This window comes from Colobus angolensis, unplaced genomic scaffold (genome assembly GCF_000951035.1).
Source record: "Colobus angolensis palliatus isolate OR3802 unplaced genomic scaffold, Cang.pa_1.0 Scaffold75, whole genome shotgun sequence".
Taxonomy (NCBI): domain Eukaryota; kingdom Metazoa; phylum Chordata; class Mammalia; order Primates; family Cercopithecidae; genus Colobus; species Colobus angolensis.
This window is the reverse complement of record NW_012121265.1, coordinates 8,222,302-8,248,732: the sequence shown is the minus strand read 5'-3', so window position 1 is coordinate 8,248,732 and position 26,431 is coordinate 8,222,302. Positions and strand designations below refer to the sequence as shown.

The window sequence follows — 26,431 nt, the reverse complement described above, 5'->3', positions numbered from 1 at the left end:
TTTTTTATGATGTACCACAGTTTATTCATTCACCCATCGAAAGGCATCTTGGTTGCCTCTAAGTTTGGGCAATTATAAAGCGGCCGTAAACATCTGTGTACAAGTTTTTCTGTGAACATAGTTTTCTTCTCATTGGGTAACACCAAGGAGCACAGTTGATGGATTGTATAACTTGTATATAGTTACAGTAAATCTTTGATATATGTATATATACACACTCACATACACATATGTGTATATATATATTTTGATAGGTTTGATGTGTATATATATATTTAAACCTAGCATCTTATGCCACATATTTGATGGATTGGGGGGAATAGAAAAGGAAATATACTTTAAAAATGGATATCCGGTGATACCTCTTCTATAATATAAAAAGGAGAAACCCATTTTTAATTATATATAATTATTACTTTTTAATGTATTTAACCTAAGTGAAGTCATCTGTCTTCGATCATTTTATTTTCTAATTTGGCTTGTCTATAAGCACTAATTTAGTTTTCGTTGATCAACAATTTGTTGAAAAATTATACTTTTATTCTAAATAATTTGTCTTCAGAAAAAGCTGCTGTTTGCTTCTTTTAAAGGAAAAAAGTCCATTGTTTTTATGTATAATTTGTTAATGTTTATATTCCAATTTAGTGTCACAGTATATACTATTAAGTTAAAATATTTACTTACATTAATATTAAATATTACAAATTCAATTTCTTTTTTACTAAATGATATTGTGCTAGAATAGAAATTGAAATATTTGAATTAATTGCATGTTTTATTTTCTGATACTACGTTTTTTAACATGAGAGAGGCAGCATGGTTAGGGTGGCAGGGGTATATTGACTGTGGAATCAGAAGACTTGGTTATCTAGAATCATCTCATTCACTACCTAATTATATGATAAATGTTTATATTAGCATCAAAATAAAGGGGTAGTATCAACTAGTTTCTTTGCAGCAGATTCTCAAATCACTTTGAAATTAAAAGTGCCTTTGAATTTAAAGTTTAAATATCTTGTTATTTTAATATAGGTACTAATCAACTACTATAAAACAGACACTGATACAGATGTTAACAATATATCTGTGAACAAGACAGAGAAGGTCTCTTATCTTAGGGAAGGAAGTCTTACAGAGCTTACATTCTTGCAGGGAAATGGGATGTATCATAAGCAAATAAACATAAAAGAGTAAAGTAATTTCATATACTAATAAATGTTTTGAAGAAAATAAAACAGGGTAGATGGTCAGAGAAGGCTTTATTTAAGGGCTGAAGCTTGAGGTGAGTCCTAAATATTAATAAGAGTCAGCCGTGTGAAAATAGGGGAAGAACATTCCAGGCAGAGGCAACAGGGACAAGTACTTGAGGTGGGAAAGAAATTGGTGTTTTCAAGGAACAGAAAGAGCAGTGTGACTGGGGAATAGTAAGCCAATGAGAGATTGATAAGAGATAAGTTTGAAGAGACAGGCAGGGAAACCTTTTCCTAAAATATGTTCATTTTGAGATTTAATGTAACAACTCTAAGATGCCTTTTCTTCTAATTAATGTTTGAAAAATTAGCCATTTCTGGTCCTCTGTAACATTTTGTGCTGCTTACAGTGGAAAGCCATTAGAGAATTTGAGCAGGAGAGTAATGTGAACTATTTGGATAAAAAGTGCTTTGTTCACTTTTTGGAGGATGGATTTAAAGTATGTGGGAATCAGCAGGCCAAGGTAGGAGACAAGGTAGTTCAAGAGAGAGATGATGAGAGCCTGGAGTACAGTGAAGGCAATGAATGTGGAGAGTAGACGATTTGTGATTCATTTTTACTAAACTCCACCATTCTTGCCAAAGGTTTGGATATGGGAAATGAAGGAGAAATAGGAATAACTCTTAAGTTTCGTAAGTTTCTTGCTTAATCGAATGTTGTCTTTTACTGAAATGGAGCAGTTTGGGATAAAGATCTGATTGGGAAGGAAATCAAGTCTGATGCAAATGAGGTAGGAGGTTTTTAGAGAGATTGGGAGGAAAATCTATTGATTATCTCAGTTCAGTTTAAAAGACATTTATTGAGGTCTCTGGATGCAGAGTTTTGTGTAGACTCATTAAGTGCTGACTTAATAAATTCTTACTTGCGATATCTTGTGTGGGACATCTGTTAACCTGTGGTGTGAAAGGGAATTCAGGGGGAAAACAGAATCTTTTAACCAAGAAATACATAATGTGACTTTATGTCATTGCTCTGTTTTCTGTAATTTTTGTTTCAACCAAAATATTATAATTTCTTTTTTACTAAAGCACATTGTCCTAGAGTAGAAATGGAAATATGAGACTTAATTACATGTTTTATTTTCTGATATTACAATGTTCATTCAATACTGAACAAAGTTCCTGTTCTCATTGAAGAGTTAGGGGGAAGGAAGGATATAAAGGCATAAGGAACAGTTAAGCAAATAAAATAATTTCGGATAATTTAAAGGTCATTGTCATCAAAATTGGAAGATATGACAGAGTTGTAAATGATGGAAACCTTATTAAATATATGCTTTTTAAGTACATGGGTCAGGCAACCCAAATATATGGCTATGTATGGGTAGCACATGTAGAGAATTAAAGTGTAGGCTTTGCAGAGTCACCTATAATAGCTTCCTCTGCTATCTGCATGTGCCTAACTGCCTGAAATGACTCCTGTGCATCCAACAGGTTTTTTACATTTCATGTTTTTGTTTTTTTTTTTTGAAATGGAGTTTCACTCTTGTCAACCAGGCTGGAGTACAGTGGCGCTTACTGCACACCACCTGGAGTGCCTGGAGTCTCGGCTCACTGCAGCCTCCGCATCCAGGGTTCAAGTGATTCTCCAGCTCCGTCTCCCGAGTAGCTAGGATCACAGGTGCGCGCCAGCACACCCGGCTAATTTTTTTGGTATTGTTGGTAGAGACTGGGTGTCACCATGTTGGCCAGGCAGGTCTCAAACTCCTGACAACATTTTATACCTTAAGACCACTCTGCTTCTTTGGATATAACTGCTTGCAATTCTGCTTCTTTGCCTAATGTCCTGTGATACTTTGCTGCTTTTTAAAAAACCTTTGTTTTTCACAGCAGCACTCCTTGTCCTAAAATATGTTGAAATTGTGGAATAAAAAGTTTAAGACTTTTCCAGTTTGAAGACTCTTCTTACATGTTAAAAAATGATAGTCTTGTATAACATGAATGTTTTAAATCTTACATTTATATTAATCTGCTTGGGTTTAGATTGTCTGCTTCTGTTACCTTATGTAATCATTATGTATTTCATGTTTATGAGAAATAAAAGAAAAAATAAATGATTGGGCCGTGGGCAAAATCCTTTTTTTATATAACAAAGTATGGCTCAAGCCTGTAATCCCAGCCCTTTGGGAGGCCGAGATGGGCGGATCACAAGGTCAGGAGATCGAGACCATCCTGGCTAACACGGTGAAACCCCTTCTCTACTAAAAAATACAAAAAACTAGCCGGGCATGGTGGCAGGCGCCTGTAGTCCCAGCTACACGGGAGGCTGAGGCAGGAGAATGGCGTAAACCCGGGAGGCGGAGCTTGCAGTGAGCTGAGATCTGGCCACTGCACTCCAGCCTGGGCGACAGAGCGAGACTGTCTCAAAAAAAAAAAAACAAAAAAAACACAAAGTATTCCTTTTAATGTGTATATATTGCCAGTGAAATATCTTATAAGTAGCTGCTTCTTGTAAGAAAGTTAGATATATTTGTAGCCTCTTTAATTGAAAGAAAAATTTTAGTTGACCTGCAGAATTAGACATCAGGGTACCTTTTCTGGTGAACGTGGAACTTTGTTCAGAGATTAAGAAAACAAGCTCTTTATTGGGCATTTGTCCTAAGGCAACATTAACTTAATAGATATTTTCTTTCTATAATTTGCTGATCTTTGTATTTAAGTTTGGAAATAGCAATATTCATAAATGGGTACCTTTGGTTGTAGTATTGTTCCATACTTTCATGCCATTCAAATGGTTCATCAGATAAGATATGTTATTGTAGTCAGCAAGATTGGTTAGAATAGTGCCCTGAATATCAATAGCTCTGTATTCTAGTTTCAGCAACTCAGTGCCTCCAATATGCGCTTGAGTAAATCAGCGCATTTCTTTACTTCTCAAATTCTTAGGACTGTTGTGATTGAAAGCTTATTGCTTTGTTTTGTCATAATTTACTGTCTTTTTAGCTTTTTAATGCTCGTCTATTATACCGACTCTTTGACTTAATTGAACATAGTTTTTTACCTGGTGTGTATAATGCCGTGTTTATATGTTTGTGGATAAATGTAAATTCTTCTGCAGGAAGAACATGAGATTCTTAATCGGTAAGACACCCCCTCACCCCACCCCCACAATTTCCAAGTCACTCTTCCAGTTCCTTGATCTCTCCCTTTTCCTCTAATTATCTAAGAAACGAATAGCTTATTAGGTTCACTTTTTTCTCCTTGCCAGCCCAAACTGTACTGTCTGGTTCCTTATTGTTCTGCCACACTTGCTCTGTGAATCCCCTCAACTTTAAATTAATTTAGGAATACAATTTAGATTGCCAAATACAGTTTTGAAGATTGATGCCACTACAAATTAATGATATCAAAATTTATCAGACTCAGCAATTTTATTTATCTCTGGTCTATGTCCTCATCCATTCCTTTTTACTTCTTTCATCAACCCCTTAGCAAACTCTGCCTTTCTTGCTCTCAACAGATTAATTTGCTTCTGTTTCACCAAACGAATATGATTCTGTATGTAACTGGAGATGATAATCCCACTTAACTCTCTTATTCCTCTTCCCTTCAAACAAAACTTGTTTGTAGCTGAATCCATTCTAATTTTTTTTTTCCTTGAATAACCTCGGAGACTTTATTTATATTGGTGGCTTTCTGAACTCCTATCTTTTTTTTTTTTTATTATACTTTAAGTTCTAGGGTACATGTGCATAACGTGCAGGTTTGTTACATATGTACACTTGTGCCATGTTGGTGTGCTGCACCCATCAACTCGTCAGCACCCATCAACTCGTCATTTACATCAGGTATAACTCCCAATGCAATCCCTTCCCCTCCCCCCTCCCCATGATAGGCCCTGGTGTGTGATGTTCCCCTTCCTGAGTTCAAGTGATCTCATTGTTCAGTTCCCACCTATGAGTGAGAACATGTGGTGTTTGGTTTTCTGTTCTTGCGATAGTTGGCTGAGAATGATGGTTTCCAGCTGCATCCATGTCCCTAGAAAGGACTCAAACTCATCCTTTTTTATGGCTGCATAGTATTCCATGGTGTATATGTGCCACATTTTCTTAATCCAGTCTGTCACTGATGGACATTTGGGTTGATTCCAAGTCTTTGCTATTGTGAATAGTGCCACAATGAACATATGTGTGCATGTGTCTTTATAGCAGCATGATTTGTAATCCTTTGGGTATATACCCAGTAATGGGATGGCTGGGTCATATGGTACATCTAGTTCTAGATCCTTGAGGAATCGCCATACTGTTTTCCATAATGGTTGAACTAGTTTACAATCCCACCAACAGTGTAAAAGTGTTCCTATTTCTCCACATCCTCTCCAGCACCTGTTGTTTCCTGACTTTTTAATGATGGCCATTCTAACTAGTGTGAGATGGTATCTCATTGTGGTTTTGATTTGCATTTCTCTGATGACGAGTGATGATGAGCATTTTTTCATGTGTCTGTTGGCTGTATGAATGTCTTCTTTTGAGAAATGTCTGTTCATATCCTTTGCCCACTTTTTGATGGGGTTGTTTGTTTTCTTCTTGTAAATTTGTTTGAGTTCTTTGTAGGTTCTGGATATTAGCCCTTTGTCAGAAGAGTAGATTGCAAAAATTTTCTCCCATTCTGTAGGTTGCCTGTTACTCTGATGGTAGTTTCTTTTGCTGTGCAGAAGCTCTTTAGTTTTATTAGATCCCATTTGTCAATTTTGGCTTTTGTTGCCATTGCTTTTGGTGTTTTAGACATGAAGTCCTTGCCCATGCCTATGTCCTGAATGGTCATTCTCATTTTTTAATTGAAAGGAAAAAAGATCCTTTTTCTCTAAGGCTAAGTTTTCTCCCAGTATGCTATGTATTTTTGACTACTCCTTCCTTCTAAAATTTAAATAGATGAACTGGCTGCTGCTTTGACAATACCCTTTCCTAGTTTATATGTACCTCTGTTTCTCTTTGAGGGCTTTGTCATCCATCCATTTCTTTTTTTTTTTATTTTTGAGATGGAGTCTCGCTCTGTTGCCAGGCTGGAGTGCAGTGGCGTGATCTCGGCTCACTGCAACCTCTGCCTCCTGGTTCAAGCAATTCTTCTGCCTCAGCCTCCTGAGTAGCTGGGACTACAGGTGTGCACCACCATGTCCAGCTAATTTTTGTATTTTTAGTAGAGACAGGGTTTCACCATATTGGCCAGGATGGTCTCGATCTCCTGACCTCGTGATCCGTCTGCCTCGGCCTCCCAAGGTGCTGGGATTGCAGGCATGAGCCACTGCACTTGGCCCATCCATCCATTTCTAAATATTTATCTTCCCCAGAGTACCAGTATCATCTTCTACATGCATTTTGTGGATATTCTCATTTCAAACCTTTGCTGTTGACACCAAAGCTGTATCTTTATTTCTAGCCCAGACCTTCCTCCTTTATTCTAAAATCACATTTTCAAGTGTGGACTAGACCAGAATCTCAGTATAAATTTGTTCAAAATTTTACTAATTTTCTTTTTTTCTATGTTCCCTGTCTTGAATAATCATGCTGCATCCACCTGATTTAAGCTGTCAACTCAGACATTACCTTGAATCCCTTCCTCCTCTCTACTCCTGTTCATCCCTAGCTGCTTTCTGTCTCTAGAATTTTTCCTATGTTTTCCTAGTACCTTTGTAGTTTAAACCAATTGTTCTCAAGTACATCAGACCTAATATCCCATTTATGCAACATTCTGTAACAGTTCCTTACTATTCTAAAATGAGAGTAACCTACATTATTTTTAAAAATCTATGTAATTTCTTAAAGGAGATATATAAGAAAAATATTGTACATTTTGTATGTTATGTAAATGCTTAGGCACAATGATATTAGAAAACAATGAAGAATTTATTATACGTTTTATGTTTCAGTACTTAAGTGTTCAGGCACGATACCAGAAAGCAAAGAGCAAAAGTTTGTACATATGTCCTCATGGATGTAATTGTTAGAAGTGCAAACTGATACGGATGTGTTATATTTGTGACTCGGATACCAAGATCAGTATGAGTATCAGTGATAATCAGAAATAACAAATAACTCTTAAAGAATAGTGCAGAAGTACCTCAGTTTTTGTGTAAAATGGAATTAGATTCAAGGTGCTCAAAATTATAAACAGGTATTTCACCTAGTTACATAGATTGAATATTTGTAGGTATTTGAAGGTTGTACAGTATGCAAGGGTACTTCTTATCTCCAGACCTGGCCCATTAAATGCCAGTAGCATTTCTCTAAACATTGAGACAACCTAAAGTGAACCTACAAAATTCCAAAATACTGTAGCAAAAGATAGTTAGATTGTACCTTTATCATGTTTGGCGTGGACTGTTGCAGTGACTTCCAAATTTGCCTCTACATACAATCACCTGGAAAACTCTTTAAACATACAGCTCACTGTTCCCTACCACAGATATTTATTTTGTTAGCATTCTTGGATTAGAGGCTAGGATTTCTAAGCTCCCCAGATGATTCTTGCTGAAAATGTCTGGCACTGATTGAACATTAGAGAATTCTTGCTGAAAATGTCTGGCACTGATTAAACACGAAATTATTAGCTTTTTAAATTTTCTGCCTTCCTTCTGAAGTCCTGACTGTTTACAGTCGTTCTTAACAGTGTCAGGTAAATTTTGTTAAAATATGACTGTAATCATAGCCTCTTCTCCTTCAGGAGTCCTTTACTGGCTTTTTATATTTACTCTTGGCAGCCCCTGAGAGTATACTGCTGGAACATTAGAGTTGAAAGAATCATGATGTCTGCATGATAAAGTCCAAATTACTAAATTTGAATAACCAGCCTTTCCAAATTTGGCAGCCTACATTTTTTACTACTTGTGTCCAATTTGCATAAAAATATAGTTCCTGAAAGGAGTGATTTAAAACCTGACACTGACTTATGACAGGGCTTGGCAAACTATGGCCTGATGGCAAAGCCAGTTTGAGGTCTGTTTTTGGTAAAGTTTTATTGAAACACAGCCACTCTTACTCATTTGCATATTGTCTACTTTTACGCTAAAACGACAGAATTGAGTACCTGCAGCAGAAAGCAATCTGTCTTGCAAAGCCTTGAGTGTTTAATATCTGACACTTTACAGAAAAAGTTTGCTCACCCTTGACTTAGAAGCTATTGGAAGCCTAAATGAATTGTAATCAACACCCTCATATAATCATGATTTGGATGTTTATCTCTGAAATCCAACATGGGATGGGGGAAGAATATATCTGGGCTTTCGAGTCCTGACCAGGCTGACCTGGTTTTGAATTTTTCGTTAGTCACTTAGTAGGTATCTGACTTTGGTGCCTCAGTTTTCTCATTTGTAAACTGGGACTAGAGGAACTCTTAGGAATTTGAAATTCAGAGTTTTCATAATTTGGAATATAGTTATATACCAGAGAAAAATGGTATCAACTCAGAGCTCCACCAAGTTTGTAGTTTTTGTTTTGTTTTTGGGGAATCTCTCTCTGTCGCCCAGGCTAGAGTGCAGTGGCGCAATCTCAGCTCACTGCAACCACTGCCTCTTGGGTTCAAGCGATTCTCTCTGCCTCAGTCTCCCGATTAGCTGGGATTACAGGCGCCCGCCACCACGCCTGGCTAATTTTTGTATTTTTTAGTAGAGATGATGTTTCACCATGTCAGTCAGGCTGGTCTCAAACTCCTGACCTTAAGTGATCCACCTGCCTCAGCCTCCCAAAGTGCTAGGATTACAGACGTGTAATCCTAGCAAATTTGCCACGCCTGCCAAATTTGTAGTTTTTTTTTCGAGGTCACTACTGGTTAAATGTATTCAAGGGAGCTAACATATCAAGTGCTTCATATGTGGTAGTTATTAGGTGGAGGTGAATAAAAGAGTCCTCTGGGGTAGTAAAGATCCCAGTATAAAAACCTCCTTGCCAGCCTCAGCTTAATTATTGATGCAATTTTACGCTTTTATCACTAGATTTCAAGCATTTCGAGACTGGATACTGTGTATTCTATTACCTAAGTGGGTACAAGATTCAAATTGTGTGCAAATATAGCCTTCCCCCAAAACATAGTGGAGTTGAAGTGATTAAAAAGCAACTAATAAATAAATAACTTATTTCCAAGAAACATGAAAGATTACTCTCAATATGTTTTCTTACCTAAAATGTTTGACAGTGTCACCTGATTCAGGTCTGAACTAGATCCAGAACTTAATTTTTGACTGTCAGATAATTTGTTAGTTCTCTTGGCCAAAAATATTTTTACTGGATGTGAGAAATTTTTAGTTAATAGCTAAGTCTGGCTGGTGAGTTAATTCCCTTAAGTAAAGCATAGTGATTTTGTCAAGGTCAAAAGCTTTATTCTTTGACTAGTTATATTTCTTATGAGCTATTACTGAACTATATAGATCTGCAAATCTCATTAGGTACAAGAGCCACAGGATGAGTTTGTGGGTCACTAATTCAAATTCATCACCACTGCAGTAAACCCATCAGACAGTTCAAGTATCAGTCTGAATTTCAGATACAGTGGATAGTATTATAGATTATGGAAAGTCCTTTTAGATTTCAATGGGAACTTTATTAATAACTTGTATTTTCATTAATACAGTTTCTTGACCCACCCATTACCTTCAACCTTCATTATTTTTTAATTATATTTGAAAACTATAATATTAAATATATTGGTGTTCAGATTTTACATTTGGTCATATCATGTATTTCCCAAACTTGATAAGCTTTTGCTGAGGCATTTATTTTTATAAAATACCTAGACCCCTTCTCCCTAAAATTTTGATTCAGTGATTTGTGATGGAGCCTGAAAATTTGTATTTTTAAACAAATATCTCAGGTGATGTATTTTCTTTTTTTGTTTTTATCATTAGAAAAGTTTACTTTTTATTCCTTTCCAAATTTTCTTACCTTTTAATAGGGATAGTCTTGTTCTATTCTCTGTACTTAATATATGTGATTTTACGCCTTATATATCTCATTTGATCTTTATACAGGAGGTGTTCTTCTAAATTTAGGATATACATATCTTGCTAAATAGAAATTTGATTCCAGAAACTTGATATAGTGACATTTCTTAAATACAAATTGATAAGCAATGCCTGTAACCCTTTAGCTATGCATACTTCCCATTATTTACAGTTGTATGGTTTTAGTAAATGTACTTTCATATTGGCTTATCAGCATTCTTTTCTGAATCAGTATCTCTAGAGTTTTTCTTAGTCTCTCTCCATTGTAGTGCAAAATAATTCTTTTCTTTTTTTCGAAAGGGGTGAGTAGTAGTAGATAGAGCTCTCCTGGTGTGCTAGCAAATAATGATGTGTTTGTTTAATTGTAGAATCTTATATACCAGTAGAGTTCACACTGTGCAGTTTCAAATTTACAGATTATTCATCCTCTACCCCAGTTCCTGTTATTTCTGCACTTTTGACCATTTGCTTCAGCAAAGTGATACATTTTCAGTGTCCTGTGCAACCTAAGCTCCATTCCTTATTCTAGGCAAAACTTTCTTTTTCATGACACCCATCTGTAATGCTTTGCCGCCTCTCCTTTACTTGCTTGAACGCAACCCGTTAATCCAGGACTAGTTAGCCTAAGTCCTTCCTGTATGCTTTTCTCAACCGTTCTCACTGATACCAATTTTCTCAAAAGTGCTATAGTATATGCCACTCATCTGAGGATTTAATAATATACTGTCTTATCAATTACTTGTTATATGTGAGTGTTTTGGCTGTCTAAACTGCAAGCTTGCATATAGAGTGGGGTTCACATCCTGTAAAAATAAATTATTAGCAGAATCCTTAGCACTTAACATTATCACATCCTTTTGGTAGTCTGACAAAATTCTAATAACTGTTTTAACCGCTTAAGCTAGTCAGTTAAGAAGTTATTTTATCTTTAATCCCAAGTACCAAATAATTATCAGTTAGATAAATAGAGTTAACAATAGAGTCGCAAAATAAGAATTACTAATTTTAAATTCCAAAATGTTTAGGGAGGACTGATTCCTTCCATAAATATTTTACTAATCTTTTTATCCTTTGCCAATCTTTTTGGCCTGTCATTTTACCAGCAAACTTTTTCTGCTTTTAAGAACCCTGTGCCATTGATCTTTCTCACTTTTTCAGTCCCTAGAATATACACATCATCGGACATTGCCCTTTATCACTGGTTTTCAAAGGTGAGCCCCAGGTCTACCTCCATCAGAATCATATAGAGTGCTTATTAAAGTACGGATTCTTAATGCCCCTTTCCCTGAACTGTGCTGTTTTTCATACATATTTCACTTTGTTCATTGTTTTTCTTTTGCCAGACTGTTCTCCCTTCTATCGTCACCACCATTGAAATCCTTTCTATTATCTAAAGCTATCTGCCAATTAATTGTAGATAGAACTGTTTTAGTGTAGTGGGTTAGGAACATAGGCTGTGAGCACATACTACCTAATTTGGAATATTGGCTCCGTCATGTTTCCAAGATCTCAAAGTTAGTTACTGAAAAATATTTCTGTGCTTTAGTGTTTCTTTATATAAAATGGGGATAACAGTATATCTCATCGGGCTGTTGTATGTGTTATGTTAATATATGTGAATTCCTCAGAATAATGCTAGTACATAGAAAGGACTTAATAAATATTAAGCTTATTGTTGTGGTTTCTTCCACTTTTTAGCTCTTACAAAATTTTATACTAAAGTAACTTACATTCTTACCTCTTCCTATTAGACTGCAAGTTTCTTGAAGGTAGAGCCAGCCTTCTTAAGCTGTGTAATTTTAAATGGATTTTTACATAATAAAGGATGTTCATAAATATTTAAGAATGAAATCATAGGAAAATGACAAACTCTAATAAGATTGTTTTTCAGAGTCTATTTAATATAAGTTATCTAAAGTAATTTAATACTCTCTATATTATATTTCAGGAATTCTAATGAATCATTGATTGACCAGCACTATTTTACCAGTTGGAATGAATTATCAGAAATGGGCATAGTACTTTTAGATCCAACATGTAACAGATGGATGTTACTGCATGCTGATTACTTCTTCAAGCCAGTACTTTTTTGATTGTGTAGGATCTTTGTCTCTTCATCTTTGAATTCAGTTACTGGAAAATAAAAGGAGTTCATGTAGTTTTTGTCCAGGCTTGAGTCACCATGAGTAGTAGTTTAGGAAAAGAAAAAGACTCTAAAGAAAAAGATCCCAAAGTACCATCAGCCAAGGAAAGAGAAAAGGAGGCAAAAGCTTCTGGAGGTTTTGGGAAAGAGAGCAAAGAAAAAGAACCTAAGACCAAAGGGAAAGATGCCAAAGACGGAAAGAAGGACTCCAGTGCTGCCCAACCAGGGGTGGCATTTTCAGTTGACAATACGATCAAACGGCCAAACCCAGCACCTGGGACTAGAAAAAAATCCAGCAATGCAGAGGTGATTAAAGAACTCAACAAATGCCGGGAAGAGAATTCAATGCGTTTGGACTTATCCAAGAGATCTATACACATATTGCCATCATCAATCAAAGAGTTGACTCAATTAACAGAACTTTATTTATACAGTAACAAATTGCAGTCCCTCCCAGCAGAGGTGGGATGTTTAGTAAATCTCATGACATTGGCTCTAAGTGAAAATTCACTTACCAGTTTGCCTGACTCTCTTGATAACTTGAAGAAGCTGCGGATGCTTGATTTACGGCATAATAAACTGAGAGAAATTCCTTCAGTGGTGTATAGGCTGGATTCTCTCACCACTCTTTACCTTCGCTTTAATCGTATAACTACTGTGGAAAAGGACATCAAAAACTTGTCAAAACTCAGCATGCTTAGCATTCGAGAGAACAAAATTAAACAACTACCTGCTGAAATTGGTAAGAGGCCTTGGATTATTATTATTTGTAGTATTTGTTATGCTAAATAATTTTGAGTACTTTTTCATATCAAAAAATGCCTGATACTTGCCTAAAAACAGCTTATTTCTAAATTACAACTTTTTAAATGGTTTACTTTATTCCATTTTCAGCACTGTTAATAGTACATGGCTTGAAATTGTTTCGTAGACTTAAAAAGTGAGTTAGAAAATAGATGTAATTAGATCTTTCCCACACAAACCTAATCTTCTTTTACTTTCATTGGAGAATAAGTAAATTTAAGGAAGAAAAGATGTTTGCCTAATTTTCAAGTTGTTGCTACCTGTTTTTAAACTATCTGTTGATACAATTTTATTAGATACATGAAAACTACATTTTCTCATTCTCTGACTTTTCCATCTTTATCTGAAACGTGTTTAAATTCACATCACTTTCTACCTAATTTACCACAAAAGGTTGACAAATCAGAGCTTTACGAAAGAGCAGTGTCATAAGAAAATAGGAAAAAAATTTTTTTTGAGTCTTGAAAGTACTTACATGTTTATTAAAAATAACACAAGAATTTAGAACGGTAGAAGAAGCATCACCTGTAGCAAATGCAACGCTGTTAGCATTTTGGTAATTTTCATTCCAGTCTTGTGTATAAAGCTAACTTGTACTAAAACAAAGAAAATGTTTTTTAAAGCCTAGTAGTAGGAGAAAAACATAGGGAATATACACATGTGAACATGTCAGTAAAAAATTAAACATTTGTTCTGGCATTTTTAATTATGGAAAAACATTCTGAAACATTTGGAATATAGTAATCCATTGACATCAGTTTTGAAAAATTGATAAAGGTATTACCTTTGTGGGCTCTTTTTATAAGATTTATAAAAATCGTCATAAAATGTTGATTATGAAGCTTTTTAAAGGATGTTTTCTTTTTGTATTAAAGGCAGTTTATTTTATTCTGAAAAAAATAAAGATTATATTGTTGCTTTCAGTATTGGTCTTATAATGAGTGGATAAACTTTCTGATTTTTAGGCTTTGCAGCTTTTTCAAAGATATGATATTCTGTGGATGTTTTAGTATTTTGTTTAGCTTTGAAAAAAGATGTGGTTTAAACTTTAGGTATGACTTGTTACATTTAACTCTTGACAATCCAAATGGTAATTAAATTTTGGTTTAATTTAATGTGTTTAGAAAATTTATGATAGGTTTTCTCAAGTAATGTACTGTAGAGTATGACTTACTCATGAGATATTAAAATATTCCCAGGAATTTCTGAGTGAAAATGCTCCATTCCATGTCTTCAGATAGAAATGTGGTTGTTGAAGGACTTGTTTTAGTGTCATATATAGTCAAAATTTGACCTGCGTGTTATGGCTTGTTATGCAATAGAATTACAGGCAATTGGAGAAATAAATGCTGAATTTCTACATAGAAATATAAAAGTTATTTCCTGTCTTTGTTCTTATTGTTTTGTGTAAGTGTTACACTCAGTACTAAAAGTCTGACTTTAATTCACAAATCTCTAAGGACTTTTTCCATAGCAATACTATCAAATTACCTAGGAATTAACATACATATATGTTCTTGAGCATATAGATAGCATTTTTATTCAAAAGTGAATGTATCTTTTAAAATTGGCGTATTTTAAGTAATTATATGGCTTGTATTTGTGGCTATCTAGTCTTTTGACCTTTATTCCTAAATTGTAATTTTAAAAACAGCCATTGAATTTGTTAATGGGCTCCTTTCCCATCATTAGTGACATTACTAAGGTTTGTGTTTTTGTAATTGCTGGACTTCTGTAAAAATGGTAATATCGTAAGTGTTGCTTATTTCATTCTAAGCAGGGCATCAGAAAGTAAACTGCTTTTAAAAGTATAATTTAATGTTTCTCATAAGGAATTATGGTTTATAAAGTTTAACTGAGATGCATGGATCTGGGGCAGAAGTCTGCGTCATCTGTTTCTTTATAGGGAATAAGAAAATAAAGGTTAGTAAAAATAACATCATAATAAGAATGGCTGTTGTTTGAGCACATGAATCATAATACTATACATTGTTCTGTCCGTGTATACTTTAAATATACTATCTTATATCCTTATGGTAACCCAATGAAATAGGTATTTTCCCCATTGTACTGAGGAAGGAACTGACAATGTAGGAAAATTAGGTAATTTACTGAAGATCATGCTTCTAGGTTGGCAGAGTCAGAATTTGAAGTGTAAGTCTTGGTCATTTCCACTGTACTCTCCCCACAATCTAGAAAAGTGGGTACCACCCCCATAGATTTTGATTCTCTGGTAGGTCCAGGGTCTGTACTTTTAAAGTGCAGCCTGTGTTATTTTATGTGCAACTGCAGTTGAAAGCCATTGCACAAGATTTTGGGGGAGGATTGCGTTTAACAGTTTAATTAGAGTATAATTCACATACCGTACAATTTACGCATTAAAAATAAACAATTCAGTGATATTTAGAATATTCAGATTTATGTAACCATCAGAGATAATGTTGGAACATTTTCAGTACCTCCAAAAGAAACTCTGAACCCTTAAGCAATCACTCCTGATTTCTGCTAACTCATTAACCCTAGGCAAACACTAATCTACTTTCTGTCTCTATAGATTAGTGTTTTCTCTGGATGTTTCCTATAAATAGAATCATATAATATGTGGTCTCTTATGACAGGTTTCTTTTAATTTGCATAATATTTTCAAGTCTCATCAAGGTTATAGCATGTATCAGTACTTCATTCCTTTTTATTGCTGAATAATAGTTCATTATATGAGCGTACCACATTTTATTTATCCATTATCAGTTGTCAGACATTTGGGTTGTTTGTGCTTTCTGACTGTTATGAGTATAGTTACTGTATTTGTGTACAAGTTCTTATGTGGACATTTGTTTTCACTTCTCTTGAGTATATACCTAGTAGAATTGTTGAGTCATATGGTAACTCTGTTTAACCTTTTGAGGGACTACTAGACTGTTTTCAAAGGGACTGCAACATTTTACATTCCTACCAGTAGTGTTTGAGGATTCCAGTTTCTCTACATTCTCAGTATCCTTGTTGTTATCTGTCTTTTCTTATTATAACCATTCTATGGTGTGAGTTCGTATCTCATTGTAGTTCTGATTTGCAGTTTCCTGATCTCTATATATTTGTTTTTAATTCTTGAGAGCTATCTTTTATTATAATGGAAAGACAGAAATAGTTATTTTCTGTGATGTAGATCTTGCTTTAATGGGTTTTTAATTTAAAAGAAGTTCTGAGCTCCTTGGAGAATGTTTATAAAATAAGACCTGTGCTCAATGATAAAATAAAATGGAAATTTGACATTTTTTAAAGTGTTAAACACCTTTAATATAATTTCACTTACTGCAGAAACCCATAACAGGGAATTTTTAATTCAAAATTTATGCTAATTATAGTTTTGTTAAACTTTCATTTATGCATATTTGAGCTACATTATTTATAAATATATATTAGATTTATATTAGATGCTTATTCTTCTCCATTGTTTGAATAAATATATCACTTTAAATCATGCCATCCAGTTTGTATTCAGCAGTATATTTGAGGAATATAAGTTTTCAACTGGGCACTGTGACTCACGCCTCAACTCCCAACTACTGGGAAGGCTGAGGCAGGAGGATCCTTGAGCCCAGGAATTGGAGGGGCAGTCAGTGATGATCGTGCCACCGCACTTCAGCCTGTGCAACAGAGCTAGACCCTATCTCTAAAAAATAAAAATAAATTTTTTTAAATGAGGAGTTTTCGAAATAGAGCCTACTATTTAGTTTAAATAATATAATTGGAATTTAAACTACACAAGGTTGGGCTATGCTGTTGCCTTGATAGGAAAAAATATTAAAATTAGAACATTTATCCTTTTAAGCATTAATGTAATGCGATTTGATACCAGTGGTACATATTCACATGGGTAAAAATTGGCAGAAAACAGTAAAAGGATACTGGAACAGACTGTTTAGAGCCAGAGATAATATATCAGAAAGTAGTTAAGAAAACTTTTCATTTGTTAATGTTCACTTACTTTTCTCCTTTTGTATGTTAAGGCATGGACAAATAAAGTAAACGTCCCCTCTTTTTGGGTTAAGTAGATAAATTGAAACCTTAGTCATTGCTTTCTTTTATAGATCATTGTTCCATTCCTTCTTTCTCCATTTCTAATCTTAAAAAGACTCTTCACTCTACACAAAGACAGTCAAGAACCCATGTTTTCAGAGGGAAAACAGGAAATAACCACTTTTTTAAACCTTCTTTCCCAACTGATTGGTTCCTTTGAGTTTCCTGTTAAAGATGTGCTTTTGTATATTCTCTGTTTATGAGTGGGTTAGAGCAGGGGCCACCAGATAGTCAGTTTGAATAATGAATCTGTTTATTCAGGCAACTGTAGACAGTGAAGTTTTAAAGGATTTAATTTTTTTGGGAAGGAAATTGTTGCTCATTGAAACCAGATATAAACTTCATTTTGTATTTTGCTAATATTCCTGTGATTTCTTTTCTTTCTGAATTGTGTGTTTAGGATTTCTTCTCTTTCTTTAAAGTTTCCCTTATTTATTATTATTTATAAAAACAGAAGTTGGAGTATTTTAAAAAATGTGTTCTACCTACATTGTAGGTTCAATAAAATGCTACATATTTATGTAGTATACAATTTCATGTGGGTCTAGTTGTCAACCTTTTTGCTTAGGAAAATTGTCTGATATATTAAAGTATATGCTTTTTGAGAACCCAGATCATCTTCATTTACAAAGCAATTCTCACAGCATTCATATGTATGAGAAATAATAATTGTACCTATTTATGGTTTACAATGTGATGTTTCCATACATGTATACAATGTGTGATGATCAAATCATGGTAATTAGCACATCCATCACCTCAAACATTTATCATTTCTTTTCACTGGACACATTCAAAATCCTCCCTACTAGCTATTTGAAAATATACAATAAATTGTTTGCTGAAGTCACCCGACAGTGTTATAGAATAGCAGAATTTAGAACAGATAGAATTCCTCCTATCTAGCTGTAGTTCTGTGTCCATTAATCCACCTCTCCCCATCCCGTGGCTCCCCAACCCCCGCCACCCTTCTCAGCCTCTAGTAACCACTATTCTACTCACTACTTTGAGATCAACTTTTTTAGCATGAGAGAACATACAGTATTTATATTTCTGTGCCTGGCTCATTTAACTTAACATAATGTCCTTCAGGCTCATTCATGTTGCTGTGAATGACAGAATTTTATTCTTTTTTTGGCTGAATAGCATTTCATTGTGTATATATACCACATTTTCTTTCTTCATCTGTTGTTAGAGGTTGATTCCATATCTTGACTATTGTGAATAGTGTTGTAATAAATAAGAGAGTGAAGATATCTCTTTGATATACTGATTTCCTTTCCTTTGGATATATACCCAGTAGTCGGATTATTTGGTCATATGGTAGGTTTTTGTTTAGTTTTTTGAGTAACCTTCATACTGTTTTCCATAGTGGCTGTACCAATTTATGGTACACCCGCCAACAGTGTATAAGAGTTCTTTTTCTGCGTTCTCACCACTATCTGTTTTTGTTGTTGTTGTTGTTGTTTTTGTCTTTTTGATGATAGCCATTCCATTAGGGTTGAGATACCTTCTCATTGTACCTACGATTTTCATTTCCCTGATGATTAGTGATGTTGAGCATTTTTTCATATACCTTTTGGCCATTTGTATGTCTTGAGAAATGTCTATTTAGATTGCCCATTTTTAAATCACATAATGATGATTATTGTTTTGCTGTTGAGTTTCTTGTATATTAATCTATTATCAGATGAGTAGTTTGCATATATTTTCTTTCATTTTGCAGGTTTTCTCTTCAGTCTTTGTTTCCTTTGCTCTGCAGAAGTTTTTAGTTTGAAATAATTCAATTTGTCTGTTTTTGCTTGGGTTTGCCCTACTTTTTGAGGTTTTACCTATAAAATCTTTGCCCAGACCATTGTCCTGAAGTGTTTCCCCTATGTTTCTTCTAGTAGTTTTATATTTTTGGTTCTTGACATGTAAGTCTTCAATTTATGGAGTTGATTTTTTGTATATAGTGAGAGATAGGGATCTAGTTTCATTCTTCTGCATATATATATCCAGCTTTCTCAGCACCATTTCTTGAAGGGTTTGTCCTTTCTTCAGTGTATATTCTTGGCTCCTTTGTCAAGTATCAGTTGGCTGTAAATATGTGGATTTATTTCTGGGTTCTCTATTCCATTGGTCTATTGTCTGTTTTTATTCAGTACTGTGCATTTTGGTTACTCTAACTTTGTGTATACTTTGAGATCATGTAGTGTGTTGCCTCCAGCTTTGTCCTTTTTGCTCAGTATTACTTTGGCTATTTAGAGTCTTCTGTGGTTCCACATGAACTTTAGGAGATATGTATATATGTGTGTGTATATATATATATACACATATTTTTTTAAGAATGTCATTGGCATTTTGATAGAGATTGCATTGAATCTGTAGATCACTTTGGGTGGTATGGTTATTGTAACACTGTTAATCCTTTCAATCCATGAGCATGGAATGTCTTTCCATTTTTTGGTCCCTTTGAATTTCTTTCATTGTTTTCATCATAGAGCTTTTTCACCTCCTTAAATATACATTTAAGAATCAGCATTTTTAAAATTACCTATTTGACTCAGTAACATTTATTGAAAACAAAATCAGTTTCTTACTATTCTGCGATATGGGGGTGTTATACTTTATCATAAGTCAAATGATGTACATATAACCAACATATACATGTGTTTATATTTAATATCTCTATATAAAAGCATATTGAACAGAGTCAGCAACTTTTTCAAAAAGTTGACGTTAGAGATTTAGTTTAACTCCTATTATGTAATTTTCCTGTGAATTTTTTTAGACGTGAAGTGGTAGGCTTTCAATAAATGTGGCTTGAAGGAAATGTAATAAAGCTCAGTACTATTAACCTATTTTTATTTTATATTTTAGTATTATAGTATTATGGTATTACTATAACTTTATAATATATAAAACTAGTATTTTGAAGAATTTAGTGTTATGTATTTTTATTTTAGTATAGCATTATAGTATTTCAGTAATATTTTCAGTATTAACTAAAATTGTAACTTATGATCACTAAAATTATTGAAATTCTCTCAGGACTGCCAGGAGTGATACAATTGCTTATATGGTCCAGGTAACATTATTTAATAATCTCATTTGAATGTTTGTACAAATGCTAATAAGTAACTTACTTTAGCAGGAAAGAGAAATCAGTAAAGGGAATTCATAGTTGTTAATAAATAACTCCTTTTGACTGGGAACCAGCATGAAACATTAGAAACCTACAAATGAACTGTTTACTTATTACTGTTATGAAATTGTCATGCTTTTCACTAAACAACAAAAACCCAGAGAAGTTATTATTGCTAAAGGAGGCAAAAAAAGAACACAGAATAGCACTTTGGGAGGCCAAGGCAGGTGGATTACTTGAGCCCAGGAGTTTGAAACCAGCCTGGGCAACATGGCAAAACCCCATCTCTACAAAAAAGTAGCTGGGCATGCTGGCACACACCCACAGTCCCAGCTACTCATGAGGTTGAGGTGGGAGAGTCAGAGTCACGTGAGCTGGCAGGTTGAAGCTGCAGTGAGCTGTGACCTCGCCACTGTAGTCCAGCCTGGGTGGCAGAGACCCTGTCTCAGGAGGAAAAAAAAAAAAAAGAACACAGAAAAATAGCACTTGAACTGTTTCAGAAGGATTTGATAGGTTCACAGGAGACAGTTTACTTTCTATTTGGCTGAGATACGGGAAAGAGAGGGGGACAGACATTGTACCCTAAAGACAGCATGTCACAAAATCAGAGGAACATTGTCACTTGTCCATGTCCATGTCCCTTAGTTGCAGAAGAGCCCTTGAAGTCATCTTTGTAATGAAAAGGGATAATTAAGCTTTTAAGACAAGTATAAATAATGTTCTGTTATAAATTCTGACTTCTCTAAATCTGTTCAAACTTGTGGGACAAGTATTTCCAACTCTTTTTAATTATATAGTTTTACAAATGTATTTTATTAAGATTTGCTATGATTTTTATAGAGCTAAACTCTGAATATTTGAAAAATATCCCTACAAAGAACAAGGGTTATTTTAGAATGTAAGAATCCTAAATGTGAGTCAAGTAAGAGTAAAGGAAAGTTTATAACTGTGAAACAAACCTAAATTACTCATTTACCAATCTTTGCCTACTAGGTAAATTTTCAAAGGGCCTTTTTATATATTTCTGGATTTAATTTACTAAAATTTTGTTAAGGATTTTTAAATCTGTATTCATCATAGATATTGATCTGTAATTTTACTTTCTTTTTTTAAAATTTTGATCATGGTTTGGTATCAGGGTAATAATGTCCTCGTATCATAGAATGAGTTGAGGCCTGTTTCTTCCTCTTTTGTTTTATATTCTAGAAGGGTTTGTGCAGAATTAGTATTATTTCCTCCTTAAATGTTTGGTAGAATTTATCAGCCATACAATCTGGGAGTAGGTTTTTTTGTGTGTGTATGGACAAGTTTTGAATTTCAAATTCAGTTTATCTGGTTTGATCTGTCAGGGCATTTGCCTATTTTGTGCAGTTTGTTGATTTTATTGGCTTAAAGTTCATATTTTTGTTAAGCTTTTAATGTTCCATACACACACACACACACACACACACACACACACACACACACACATATAGTGATGTTCCCTTTTCGATCTTGAAATTGGTATTTTGGGACTTCTCTCTTTGCTTATCAGTTTGGCTTGATGTGTATCAGTTTTATTGATCTCTTAAAAAATCTTTTGTTTTTATGCTTTCTTGTTTTTATTTTTAATTCCTTGGGTTTAATACGTTTTTCTTTGTTTTCTTAAATTGGTGGTTTAGATTGATTTCAGGCCTTTATTCTTTCATTATATAACTATTTCATAACTAAAAATTTCCCTCAAAGTACTTTTTTAGCAGCACACAAATTTTGATGGGTTGTCTTTTCATTATTCAAAATATTTTCTAAATATCCCTTGTTATTTTCTGATCCATGGATTATTAAGAAGTTAATTGTTCAGTTTCCAAATATATGAGAGAGGTTTTCAGATTTTTTTTTTGCTTTGATTTATAAAATAGGACTTGTCTTGATAGGTGTTCTAAATGCAGTTGAAGAAAAGACTGTATATTCTGCTGTTTTTTGGAGAATTGTAAAATATCAGCAAGGTCAAGTTGGTTGTTAATGTTTTACATTCAGCAGTGTCATACAGTGCTTGCATTGTATAACTTTTTCTAGCTTTTTAAAATGGGTTTTGTAAACAGCATATAGTTAGGTCTTGTGTTTCTACCCTGCCTGACAGCCACTTGTTCCTTTTTTCCCTTCCTCTCATGCTTTCTTATGGATTAAGTATTTTTTAAATGTAAGTTTCATCTATCTCAACTTTTGGCATATTAGTTACACATCTTTGTGGGATTTCTTTTAGTGTTTCCTCTAGTGTTTACAATACGTATCATAACTTGACACATTTTACATTGAAATAATATTGTATTATTTTGCATATATCCTAAGAACTTCACAACACCTTTATTTCCTTCCTTCCATTCTTCGTACAATTATTGTCATACATTTTACTTCTTCACTATCATAAGTCCCATAATAATACATTGATCCTATTTTGCAGTAAGGTTTAAATTATGTTTTTAAACAATTTTTCAACAATTTTTATTTTGAACAAATTTTAGACTTACAGAAAAGTTTCAAAACAATTTTGGAAGATTTCCATATACCCTTCGCTCAGTTTCTAGATATTAATTAACATCCTATATAACCATTGTATAGTGATCAGAACCAAGAAATTAACAGTGATACAGTACAATAAACTAAATTACAACTTTTAGTTAATTTCACCGGTTTTTCCACTAATGTCTATTTTCTGTTTGCCCAGGCTGGAGTGCAGTGGCGTGATCTTTGCTCACTGCAAGCTCCGCCTCCCGGGTTCACGCCATTCTCCTGCCTCAGCCTACCAAGTAGCTGGGACTATAGGTGCCCGCGACCACAGCCGGCTAATTTTTTGTATATTTAGTAGAGACGGGGTTTCAACGTGTTAGCCAGGATAGTCTCGGTCTCCTGACCTCGAGATCCCCCCACCTCAGCCTCCCAAAGTACTGGGATTACAGGCGTGAGCCACCGCGCCCGGCCCATGTTACATTTTTAATAGTCATATATGTGTCCATGGTATCCTCTGATCTTTGACAATCTGAAAGCAAAGACTGAAAGGCTTTCCTTTAATGGCACTGATACTTTTGCAGAGTACCACTCAGATGTTTTATAGCATATCACTCATTTTTCGTTTAATTTTTTTTCATGACTAGTTTGAGTTTGGTTTTTTTGTCAGGGATACCACAGTGGTGATTGTGATGCCTTTTCCAGTGAATTATATCAATTCATATTGATAAGTCTCATTACTGGTGATTTTGACCTTGACCAGTTGGTTAATGTGATTTCTCCTGTGCTTCTCTACTTTAAAGTTAATGTTTTTTTCTTTTTAATTTATCTTGGGAGATGTTTTTAGACTATGCAGATACCTTGTTTTTCCCTAATCTTTTGCTCACTAATTTTAGTATTCATTGCTGTATCTTCTCTTCTTTTTCTTCTTTTTTTTTTTTTTGTGAGACGGGGTTTTGCTCTTGTTGCCAAGGCTGGAGGGCGATGGCGCCATCTTGGCTCCTTGCAACCTCTGCCTCCCGGGTTCAAGCGATTCCCCTGCTTCAGCCTCCTGGGTAGCTGGAATTACAGGTGTACGCTACCACACCCGGCTAATTTTTGTATTTTTAGTAGAGACGGGGTTTCACCACGTTAGCCAGGCTGGTCTCGAATTCTGCCCTCAGGTGATCCGCCCACCTCGGCCTCTCAAAGTGTTGGGACTATAGGCGCGAGCTACCGCACGCGGCCTCAAATCATTTTCTTTTTGCCCAAAGAACGTGCATTAACATATTGTAGTGTAGGTCTGCTCAAAATGATTTTGCTAAGCTTTATTTTAAAATCTTTATTTTGCTTTTTTTTTTTTTTTTCTTTTTTGAGACAGGGTCTCACTCTGTTACCCAGGCTTGAGTGCAGTGGTGTGATTATGGCTCACTGCAGCCTCGACCTCCTAGGCTCTAGTGATCCTCCCTCCTCAGCCTCCCGAGTAGCTGGGACTACAGGTGTGTGCACTACACCCAGCTAATTTTTGTATCTTTTGTAGAGGCAGGGTCTTACCGTGTTACCCAGAGTGGTCTTCAAACTCCTGGGCACAAGCAATCCACCCACCTCAGCCTCCCAGAATGTTGGGATTAAGGGTGTGAGCCATCACACCTTGCTGCCTTCATTTTTGAAAGCTGTTTTTCCTAATATAGAATGCTAGTTTGAACGTTTCCTTTTTTCCCCCCTCAGTATTTTAGAGACACCTCTCCGTTTTCTTATAGCTTGCCTAGTTTTTGACAAGAAGTCTGCTGTTATTCTTATCTTGGAGTTTATGAGCCTCTTGGATCTGTGGGTTTATGGTTTTCATCAAAATTGGAAAAATTTTGGCCATTATTTCTTGTAACTTTTCCCTTTCTTGGTCCTTTTTTTTTCTATTATCTGAGTCTCTAATTACATATATATTAGACTTTATGTTTTAGGTCATTGATGCTCTATTTGTCTGTGTGTGTCCGTGTATATTTTAGATAGTTTTATAGCTTTTTTTTGTTGTTGCTGTATATCATTTCTTCAGTGTCTAAATCTACTGTTCTATACAATGAAGTTTTCATATCAGGTATTTTATTTCTCACGTCCATACATTCCATTGGGTGTCATTTTTATTCAAGTTTTCTTTTACCTTGAACATATGGAGCTCATTGTTTAATAGCTTTTTCACTGTCCTTGTCTTATAGTTTCATCTTTTATTTTTGTTTCTGTTGCTACAGAATGACTTTTCTCCTGGTGTGGATCTTATTTTCCTGCATCTTGCATGTCTAGTAATTTTTTTTTTTTTTTTTGAGACAGAGTTTTGCTCTTGTTGCCCACACTGGAGTGCAATGGTGTGATTTCGGCCCACTGCAACCTCCGCCTTCCGGGTTCAAGCGATTCTCCTGCCTCCTGAGTAGATAATATTACAGGCATGCACCACCACGCCTGGCTAATTTTGTGTTTTTAGTAGAGATGGGGTTTCTCCATGTTGGTCAGGCTGGTCTTGAACTCCTAACCTCAGGTGATCCTCCCGCCTAAGCCTCTTGAAGTGCTGGGTTTTAAGGCGTGAGCCACTGTACCCATCCTGCATGTTTAGTAATTTTTAATTGGATGTGAGCTTCATAAAATTTTCTCATTGTTAAGTCTTGGATTTTGTTGTATTCTTTTAATAGTGCTGGACTGTGTCCTGGCATACAGTTAAATTTTTTTGTAGTCAGTTTAATCCTTTCTGGCTTGCTTTTAAGCTTTGTTATGGTAGTTTTAGTAGCCTTTTGTCTACATCTAATTTAGCCCCACTGCTAAGGTAATAAATTTTGATGACTCCCTGATAAACTATATATTACAAGGTCTATTTTGTGGCTGGTAGGAATTCAAAGTATTCACAACCTTGTGTGACTGCTGGGAATTGTTTGGGTTGCTGCTGCTAGGTCTTTGCCTAGCCTTTGGTGGTTTGTTTGCACCTAATGCAGATAAGAATTTAGGCAAAGACTGAATAAGTCTTTCTTGCAGATTGCACAAATCTATTTGCTACTCTCTTCTGTCTCCAGTTCTGCCTCACAAATTCTAATCATCTTGGCTTTCCTAGACTAAAATATTTTGCTCTAACTTAGTAATAACTATTGGCCCTTGTTCTATATTCCTTCTCTGCTTTTTCTGTGACCTGGAACCTGGCTCCAGGCAGTAACCTGGGGCAATCATAGGACCTCCTATTGTTTTCCTTTGATACAAGGGAGCACAGTCATATATGGCTATTGTCTACAGTCAGCAAACCATTTTCTCAAACATTTTTTTCATTTTCTAGTTGCATCCATGGTGGTAAATAGAACGACAGTCTAGTAATTCTGATTGGCTAGTATAAATAGCTAATACTGTAACTACTATGGATTCCGTTATCCTCTGAAAAGTATTACATTTTGTTCTGCTAGGCAGTTAAATTGCTGTTGAGTCATCTTGACCATAGAGACTTAGATTTAGCTCTTCTAAGGGTGATGCTATTTGGTTATATCCTTAAACCTAGGGTAAATTCCTTAGTTTTAAGATGTGGTCTTTACTCTCCTATGTTATAGCCCTCTTGGAATTTTGTTTTCTTACTCTCCAACAACTTGACAAGACTGAAAATCCAAACTCTT

General features: G+C 35.0%; 1 protein-coding gene across 1 annotated transcript in view; it reads left to right on the top strand.

Moving 5' to 3' along the window:
* The window catches only part of SHOC2 (soc-2 suppressor of clear homolog (C. elegans)), a 98,676-nt gene that overhangs the window by 38,744 nt on the left and 33,501 nt on the right, over window positions 1-26,431 (top strand). Inside the window, exon 2 of the mRNA XM_011927885.1 lies at window positions 12,131-13,067. Coding sequence (XP_011783275.1) covers window positions 12,365-13,067 — 703 coding nt within the window. The 5' untranslated portion in view covers window positions 12,131-12,364. The remainder of the gene's footprint in view (window positions 1-12,130; window positions 13,068-26,431) is intronic.